This window comes from Sinocyclocheilus rhinocerous, unplaced genomic scaffold, assembly GCF_001515625.1.
Source record: "Sinocyclocheilus rhinocerous isolate Xijiao unplaced genomic scaffold, SAMN03320098_v1.1 scaffold323, whole genome shotgun sequence".
In the NCBI taxonomy this organism is placed as follows: Eukaryota; Metazoa; Chordata; class Actinopteri; order Cypriniformes; family Cyprinidae; genus Sinocyclocheilus; species Sinocyclocheilus rhinocerous.
In genome coordinates this window covers 1,609,568-1,618,599 of record NW_015643640.1, presented here as the reverse complement: position 1 = coordinate 1,618,599, position 9,032 = coordinate 1,609,568, and the positions used below count along the sequence as shown (strand labels likewise).

At 41.3% G+C, this 9,032-nt stretch overlaps 2 protein-coding genes across 3 annotated transcripts in view; both read right to left on the bottom strand.

Moving 5' to 3' along the window:
• LOC107757630 (sperm-associated antigen 5-like) overlaps window positions 1-5,059 on the bottom strand; it is a 15,687-nt gene extending 10,628 nt beyond the window's left edge. The window contains exons 1-11 of one of the 2 annotated variants that reach the window (XM_016575171.1): window positions 4,959-5,059; window positions 4,794-4,836; window positions 4,607-4,687; window positions 2,784-4,531; window positions 2,509-2,698; window positions 1,778-1,894; window positions 1,601-1,693; window positions 1,402-1,515; window positions 899-1,018; window positions 647-739; window positions 397-531 (exon numbers count right to left, since the gene is read on the bottom strand). In XM_016575171.1, the coding sequence (XP_016430657.1) occupies window positions 397-531; window positions 647-739; window positions 899-1,018; window positions 1,402-1,515; window positions 1,601-1,693; window positions 1,778-1,894; window positions 2,509-2,698; window positions 2,784-4,531; window positions 4,607-4,687; window positions 4,794-4,820 (2,718 nt within the window). In that variant the 5' untranslated portion in view covers window positions 4,821-4,836; window positions 4,959-5,059. Of the gene's footprint in view, window positions 1-396; window positions 532-646; window positions 740-898; window positions 1,019-1,401; window positions 1,516-1,600; window positions 1,694-1,777; window positions 1,895-2,508; window positions 2,699-2,783; window positions 4,532-4,606; window positions 4,688-4,793 lie in introns of both variants that reach the window. The other variant, XM_016575170.1, reaches the window with a different exon arrangement.
• A 1,871-nt stretch (window positions 5,060-6,930) lies between these two features.
• On the bottom strand, window positions 6,931-8,766 carry LOC107757580 (uncharacterized). The gene is made up of 4 exons (XM_016575096.1): window positions 8,677-8,766; window positions 7,586-7,707; window positions 7,192-7,445; window positions 6,931-7,088 (listed from the first exon to the last, which is right to left on the bottom strand). Exons 1-4 carry the CDS (start codon window positions 8,764-8,766, stop codon window positions 6,931-6,933), a joined length of 624 nt encoding a protein of 207 aa, XP_016430582.1.
• Window positions 8,767-9,032: the final 266 nt, after the last annotated feature.

The window sequence follows — 9,032 nt, the reverse complement described above, 5'->3', positions numbered from 1 at the left end:
AATACAGGCATGTGGTTCTTAATTTCTTTTTATTAATTCACTATTCGTAAACTGATGTTTACGGTTCATTTTTTAGAAATATCAATAGCATTTATATTAAAACTATATTCACTGATTGTAATAAAAAAAAAAATCGAGAATCGAATCGAAAGCTTGCTAATCGAAATCGTTTGGCATAAAAGAAAAATTTATTATTTTGACCCATACATTGTATTGTTGGCTATTGCTACAAATATACCCCAGCGACTTAACACTGCTTTTGTGCTCCAGCGTCACATATGGTTTCAAAAGATAATTTTTTCTTACTGTTTTTTTTTGGGTTCCTTTAAGGTTTGACAGACATGTAAACGGGGAATGAATAAATAATGAGAGAACTTTCAGTGGTAAATGTCTAACCAGGTCTCTGTCTTCCACGGCTCTGTCTCTTATTGCCTGATGCTGCTTGCTGCTCTCCACGGCAGTCGCAGTCCTCTGATGGAGCTGGTGAAGCACTGGGTTTATCCTCTGAATCAGCTCTTGAGCCTTCCTCAGCTTCCCATGGAGGAAAGGAGGCAAATTTGTTACTTTCATACTTAAAGGTTCAATTAGCAAACTTTGAATGTTATTTTCATTTCAGTATCTAAACACGATAGATGTGAAGTCTCACCTCCGCTAACAAGCTCACGTGATCTTCGTGCTTCCTTCTCAAATACTCATTTGCTGCACTGATGGATTCCATGTATGACTTGCTCAGTTCAACCTTGGGAAGTTCACACAACTCACTCAGAATACAAGGACATTACACACACACACACACACACACTCAAGCAAGCCTTCACTTCCAGAGGGTCTGTGGTCACTACTAAGCTAGCAGGAACCTTATATTTTCATATAAACTGAGGTCGGGATGCAAACTGACCAGTGATGGGTAGGCCAGTTTAACGGCTGACATCAGTTCCTGGTGAGACCCAACAGTGTGCTCTAGCTCTGCCACCTGAGCAGCATGAGAGTCCCTCAACTGCTGCGTTACGCTGAAGGCCTGCACACAAAGACAAATGAACAGATAAGAGGCAAAGATCAACAGGGATAGTTAAAGGGATAGTTTCTCCAAAACTGAAAATGCGCTGCTAGTTTACTCCTCCTCAGGCCATCCAAGATATAGGGGACTTTTTTCTTCAGTAGACCAGAAATGGAGATTTTTAGCTGAAACGGTCAGCCTTGGTGATTCATAAAATGCAAGTCAATGACGGATACCGTCACTTTAAGAGTTAAAAAAGCACATCAGGGAACACAACATGAATAGCCGTCACCTACCCCTGAGGATTTTAACAGTAAATTAACAGCACATTTTCATTTTTGGGTGAATTAACGTTTTAATAAAAATATCTTGTGTTCTTAAAACCAAGAGAAATGTCCTCTCACCGCTTCTTTCTGCTCTAGAGACTCGTCCATGCGACGTCTCATGTCTTTCATCTTCTGCTCCATCCTCCGTAGCGTTTCCTTGTACCTCCCATAAAGACACTTCATCTGACTGACCTACATAACACAGACGTATTACAAATCGTGAGTTCTTGACATATCTTAGCTGACAAAATGCATTGGAAATTAAATAGTGACTTACCTGTCTAGATAAAGTTTCCTGATCAACATGAACTGTATTTCCAATCCGTTTCATCTTGAAGATGGCATCCTCTGTGCTAGACTTAAACGAATTCTGTAGAAGAATCCTAACATTTCAGGCCTGTAACATGTGCAACTTTGAAAACTTAAGATCATTAAAATGTAGGGCATCTCTCACCATCCCAATCCTCATTGCTTGAATGCTATCATATAAACAGTGAAGAAGCTCCTGATCATGCTCGAGACTCTGAATTCTCTCCAGGGCAATGCCATACAAATCTCTGTATGTCCCATTCTGGCAAATAAAGACAGGATAAAGAAAATCAAAACCAGTTTTTCTTCCAAAATGATTTCTGCACAGCCGTCTTTAACATCAAAATGTTCTGATTGAAGCTCAGCACAGCTTTGAGCCTTCGGTGAGGTCAGTAAAATCACTGGAGATTAGGTCTGGGCAACACGATAAAAAAAAACTATCACCACAATATATTTTCCATTATTCTATATCGATATTTATCAAATTATTTCACACCACTAATGGGGAAGGAAATGCAGTCCACATGTTTGTTAGACATCGAGAATGAATGTAAACATGACTTCTTTATTTAAAAGTAAACAACTCAAGAGTAAGGTACTTTTTAATTGAGGTCTTTCAAATTTCTGTTTTCATTTTTTTTTCTGGATTTTGTTTTATGATTTAATACAAATGGGTTTCCCATACTATGGGAGTCAATGGCTACCGTCAACTATTTGGTTACCAACATTCTTCAAAATATCTTCTTCTGCGTTCAACAGAATAAAGAAACTCATCCGATGTGAATGACGACAGAATGTTCATTTTCGGGTGAACTTTCCCTTTAATTTACATATTGAAATATCACCTAGACCTGCCGGAAGTGCTTGGCATCTCACCTGGCTGAGCTCAGTGTGGTCCGTCTGGATGAGTTTCTCTCTGAGGTCTGATGGAGAAGCATCTTTGCTCGGATTATGAGCCCGTGCAGAAGTGAGCTGCTGGGAAAGCACCTCCACCATGACGAGCGTGGAAGTCAATCTCTGCTCCAACTCCGATCGAGACAGATTCTCCAGATTTCCAGGAGTCAGGCTGCAAAGACAGAGTCACACAGAGACGATGTAGACCACATCAACAGAGAGAAAACAACTCGCACTTATCGGCTTATCTTACTTACTTCCACAGCAGAGAGTCAGTTGAAGTGCAGGCATCAGAAACATCAACCGTCTTTAATATCTCCACCGCTGTGGAAGTATTAGTGCTCCGCTCCATCTGCTGAACCGGGGTGCTCCAGACACACGCGCTACGCATCTCTACCGGAGAAGTGCCCACTAAAGCACTGTGATGATTCACTGCTGCTGGAGCACGAGCATACACTTTCCCCGACGCAACCATCAACAATTCAGCCATCTGTCTGAGCTGCTCCTGTAGGGGCTCGCTGCCTAAAACCTGAGGGCCGTTCGACAACTGAGCACAAGCCATTTTCGGTTCCACGTCCTTTTTCTTGGCTGGGTCTTGAGGAACAGGTGTGCAGCCAAAATCATTAGCCAGGGATGTGGAGTTCAACAGCGGAGGCGGCATGGGACTCTCCGGGAGCTCCGGCCACAGATGGCTCATTGGGTTCTCCACGGTGCGGTCACGCAACACACTCCTGTTTAAGCTGGGCGTCTCTGGAGTGCAGGAACCTGTCAGAGCAATAGCACTGGGAAGAACAGAGACAGCTTCAGCAGAGCTATCACAGAGCCGCATAACTTCGATCTCCTCGTCCTTTAAACCCGGTGTCTTATCTTTGAGAACGCTGGTTTCTAGGCCAACGTTTTCACAAAAGGCACCTTGTGGATGAAGGTTTTCCTCAAAATGTGAAACCGCCTCGTTGCTTTCTGGCAGAAACTGCAGATCACGACATTTAGTCATGACAGAAGAGACATCACTGCTGCTTACAGCGTCTGAACTTTCCATATTATTTTCACGTCGGCTTGACTCCTGATTAGCAGCTGTGCTTGATGCTTCAGTTTCATGTTGTTTTTCTGTAATGTTTCCAAGAGGCGACGCTGAGCGACCAACTGGGCTTTCAGACTTCTCCGAAAGCTCCACCGAGGAAAGCCGAGTCTCGTTTCCAGCGTTGGGTATATTCAGGACTCGTGACTTTTCCTCAGCACGACAGTAAATGTGATCGTCGCGCTTGCTTCCAGGCGTCAAAGCAGCGAAGCTCTGAGAATCATTTTCACTGATGTCGTTTAAACAAGACAGGCGTTGTTCCTCTGTAAGATTCTCCATAAGCGCAGACATTTCTGACATACTGGATAGAGCAGCAATTTCTATTTCACCCCCAGAGCAACACAAGCCTTTAAATGTGATCTCTCCTTCCCCGCTAGATACTCCACGCCGTCCTTCAGAGAGATCAGCTTGATTGTGATCGTTTAGGTTCACTGTATTCTCAGGCTCTTCACATAAAGATGCACGGACACTGTAAGAATGACCGCTTACTGATACAGCCACTTTACAAACAGGAGTATTTTGGGCTCCTGATGCCTTAATGAGAAGGGATTCATCAGAGACGGCTGAGCGCCCAGAAACCTGAACCTCTCCAGCCAAGCACAAGAGGGATCCGAATGAGATGTTTTCCTCTTCCCCCAGACACAGAGCAGATGAAGCACTACATGGGCTGCTATGATGATCAACATGATTCTCCTCATCGGGTTCAGCGAGGTCATCCGGGTCACTCTGAGCCGCGTCGTTGTCTTCCAGTGCCAGCCGCCTGATGAGAACAGACTCCACATTGATGAGAACAGACATTGCAGCTTCATCCTGAACGACGACTTCTCCTTCAAGACACACAAAGGACTTTAATACGACATCCTGATGTTGGTCGGTTTCTTCCGCTGCTTCTGTTGCAAACGGGTTTTCACCAGAGACGACTTCAACCTGGAGGAAAACAAAACATGGCAGCTGAGCTCAAAGTTAAAGCAATCTGAAAGCAGTGAGGGAACATCTCCATACCTTTATTTTAGGACGGTCCTGTAAATTCAGCAGTTTGTTCTGAAACGTTACATCTCTGAGCGGAACTCTTTCTGACATTGGCTGAAATAAAGCACGTAAACGCTGATTAATGATTAGAGCTCAAACTGTCAGATAGCGGGAACAACACGGATCAGATTTATTCATTATGCGGAGTAACGTTACTCACATTCGACGAGCCGCGGGCAGATGACATGTTTTCAGATTCAGATCTGAGGAGATTAACGCTTCATAAATTCGCGAACAGTCTTAATTTCGACAGACTAACCGGACAAACCCAAAATATTATCACTGATTTATTTATATTAACGCGTGTTCTTTCTTGGACTCTTACCTTTGCGGATCACACGCGCTTTTCTGAGCGTTACCGTTTATTTTAATCCTGAGGGGAAACGAGCGTTATCGATTTAACCGCCAGTGGCGCGTTCAAAATAAAACGCACGATCACCTGATTGGATAAAAAACCACCGGAAACGCGGCTCTTCTTCTTCTCTGCTTTCCGTGTTCACAGCGCCGCATTAACCCTCAAAGAGCCGAACACAGAGAGAAAAACACAAACAGAACTGAATATTTTTTACATGTTGTTGTTGTAGGAGGCCTCTAATGCAGAAATATATCGCCATATATCCTAACCCTAATCTGCGCTCAGGAACAAAAGAGTCAGGTGTCTCCAGATCGCAATGATAATATATATATATATACAGTATATAATGATATGTCAGTTCTGTCCATATTTCCTGCTCCTCCTGATGTCACTCCAAACCCGTTATGAGTTTGATTTTTCTGTGGAACATAAGGGAAGATATTTTGAGAAAAGTCCATGCAGTGGAAGTCAGTGTTCAGCCAAAATTGTTTGGTTAGCATCATTCTTCAAAATATCTTCGTGTTCCACAGAAGACAGAAACTCAATGACATCATGTTGTTTTCTGGGTGAACTAACCCTTTAATCTGTCTTATTGATTTATGACTAACTAAACGTAGTCTGTGTAGCTGTCTGCACTGATAGCAGCAGGACATTACAAATATTATCTCCAACCAGATGAAAATCATCATTTCAAAACATTCACTACAAACACATTAAGATGTTAGTTCACAGCACAGATATAGGTTAACATACTATTCTCAGCAACAACAAAAAAACAACTGTATTGCTAGTTGTATTGTATTGCTGCATTAAATTATTTTCAACAATTTAATAGAATGTGTTGTTTTAATCGTGTAGTTTGTGTGTGATCATTTATTACATGTACTTGTTGAAGTGAAGCTTCGAGTGAGACCCTGGGTTTATTAATCAAACTGATTCCTGCATGATGGTTTAAGAATCCAGTGAAATGACTGCAGACAAAGACTAAATACAAAAGCCTTTTTTTTTTAAATAGTCAGTTGTACAAACAAACTAAACAAGGCTTATGGCAAAAAATTTTTTTTTTTTGCTAAGTTCTAGTTTACAATCACTAGAGGGCACAAAAGTGCTATAATGTAACAATTTCTTTTTTTTAATTTTAATCAAACTGATTCCTGCATGATGGTTTAAGAATCCAGTGAAATGACTGCAGACAAAGACTAAATACAAAAGCCTTTTTTTTTTAAATAGTCAGTTGTACAAACAAACTAAACAAGGCTTATGGCAAAAAAATTTTTTTTTTTGCTAAGTTCTAGTTTACAATCACTAGAGGGCACAAAAGTGCTATAATGTAACAATTTCTTTTTTTTTATTTACAATATGTGAGCCTGGAGCACAAAAGCAGTGTTAAGTCGCTGGGGGATATTTGTAGCAATAGCCAACAATACATTGTATGGGTCAAAATTACAGATTTTTCTTTTATGCCAAAAATCATTAGGATATTAAGTAAAGATCATGTTCCATGAAGATATTTTGTAAATTTCCTACCGTAAATATATCAAAACTTAATGTTTGATTAGTAATATGCATTGCTAAGAACTTCATTTGAACAACTTTAAAGATGATTTTCTCAATATTTAGATTTTTTTTGCACCCTCAGATTCCAGATTTTCAAATAGTTGTATCTCAGCCAAATAAGTAAACAAAAAAATTTACTAGCCAATGGCGATTCAATTGCCAAGGTGTTCGTAGAGGGCTGACTAACAAACCATACATAAACGGAAAGCTTATTTATTCAGCTTTCAGATGAGGTATACATCTCAATTTCATAAAGTTGACCCTTATGACTGGTTTTGTGCTCCAGGGTCACATATATCTGGATTGTTTGACAGAGTACTGATGAGTGGCATATACACATAGAAATGTGATTTTTAATAAATATACATTTGTTCTCGTTTCAGGCTTAGAAATCCTTAGAGATAGTAAATGAGTTAGTTACAATGCATTCTTCAGTAGAAAAGCGACTCAGATCATGAAACTCTCCGGTAGACTGTGTGGTTGAGCTGGAGCTGGAGGATTCGCCGGCATCGAGCTTCGACTCAGGTGCATCATCCACCGCACCTAAAACCACTGCACGTTACTCATTTGCTCTGACGAGCAAATAAATAAAATGCTTGACTGTATAAATGAACCACCCAATGATTAGAGAGATTTCTGCAAACACCTGCATCAATGACGAGGCTCTTCTGAGGCATGTCTTCCTCCTCTTCGGGCCCCAGATCCTCGATCAGAAAGCCTTGCAGAGGATCTTCACTCTGTGTTTCCACAGGCAGCGGCTCTGCTATCGTGGGTAAGTCAGGCAGTGTGACGGAGCAAGGATCTGATTCCTGAGCCTGATCTTCTGGAACATCTACAGCCGCACCTTTCCTTCCCGGAGTACCGCTGCTCCTCTTTTTCACTCTTTTGAGACCGTGTGCTCTGTTGGATATTAGGAGATAACTAACCCAAATTTGTGCATGTGCATCACAACACCACAGAGTGACAGGAATGCAAGTATGAATAGGTGCTCTACAGCCTTCTCCAGTGTTTCTATTAGCCTCGTTCAACACTATCTTTACCCATAAACCCACTGGTTGGTTGCCTTTTCCTCTGCCTCGGCCTTTCGTTTCTTCAGCAGGTCTCTGTCTCTCAGTTGCAGCCGAATTCCTTCAACCAAACAGACTAATCGCTCAGTGCTTTGCTGCAGGTATTGCAGTGAGGAGAGCTCATGAGTGCATGAAGAGCCACTCAAGGCATGTTTCAGAAGAAATGCAGATGCACTGACACAGGTGAGGTTGTCGCCACACAAATATATTCTTAAAACATTTTGCTAAAGTTCCCATTATGTTAGAAAATCGTTATTTATGGAGGTTCTCTGAACATTTAAAACATCCAGATTTTTAAACATTTTAAAAACGTTCTTTTCTTGGCTATGCATTGCAAACGGCACAGAGCAGCGGAGCTTTTGTTATGCCACACTCGAGCGCTTCCGCTGCTTCCGGTCGTGTGTATGTGGGGTAAAGCAGCGCTGTTTTATCATACGAGATACATTTAGTTCTGTTATAATGCTACTGTGCGGTCGTCACCGGTCTATTAAAACACACAACATATTAAAGCGTCTTTGGTGTTTCCATGTTTTCTACAAAACAAAACCGGAAATCGAGGGGTTATGACGTCATTAGCAGGCGACACTATGACACTATAGACTAACTGTCTCTTGAAGTGTTCACGGTTAACATGCCAGCCACAATAAACCATCACTTTTCAAAGTGATAAAAAATGAAGTTGACATTAAAGGCGTCTCTGTATTTGCATGTTATTTGAGTACTCAAAAGGACTGTGAAGCGCCGGCATCTGTGGCCAGTCATACATAACCATTTTATCTCTTCTGCTCACTTTCTAGGTGCGTTCACAATCCTCTCCGAACACATTGAGCTCCTCTGTCCCGCATTAAAGCAGATACTGTGCATCCAGCTCTGAGCTTCATGAATTAAATAAGACATACCACAGACATTCATCATTTATCGTAAATTGAAATGATTTAAAAATTTCCCCAATCAGGCTTTTCATTAAAGGGAAGGTGTTTTTGCAGTTTGAGTTGTTTTGTACAAAACAGTCTCATATTCTTTTATGCATTCATTGGACCTAATGATACCAAATAAAACTTTACATCTCCTAGCATGCTGGTGAAAACTAGCTCAGGGCTTCTCATATAGCTGCTCATCCGGGAAGAGCGAGTGTCTGACCCCGGTTCTTTCATGTCTAGCGAATGGAGTCAATATTTACGAAATGCATTCTTTTGAAATAGGGGTCATCGGATGCTACATGCACTTTTACAAGTAGTTTGAACATAAATGTGTGTTGGCAGTGTGTGTACACAACCACCCTATAATGATAAAAATCCACCCAGCGTTTTTTTTTTTATCTGGTTAAATGTTTTCCCCTTTCTCAAATCGAGCCGATCTCAGATGCCTGTCTGTGTGATGTCACAAAAACAGGCCCCTCCCACGATAGTTTTGTTTTTTT

Bases quoted from the DNA above. Each gene is read 5' to 3' on its own strand.
- LOC107757580 (XM_016575096.1), bottom strand. From the start codon at position 8,766: ATGAAAGAACCGGGGTCAGACACTCGCTCTTCCCGGATGAGCAGCTAT. The intron at 7,708-8,676 runs GTAAAGTTTTAT...CAATACCTGCAG, and splicing joins TCACCAGCATGCTAGGAGAT to CAAAGCACTGAGCGATTAGT. The intron at 7,446-7,585 runs GTAAAGATAGTG...AATATCCAACAG, and splicing joins ACCAACCAGTGGGTTTATGG to AGCACACGGTCTCAAAAGAG.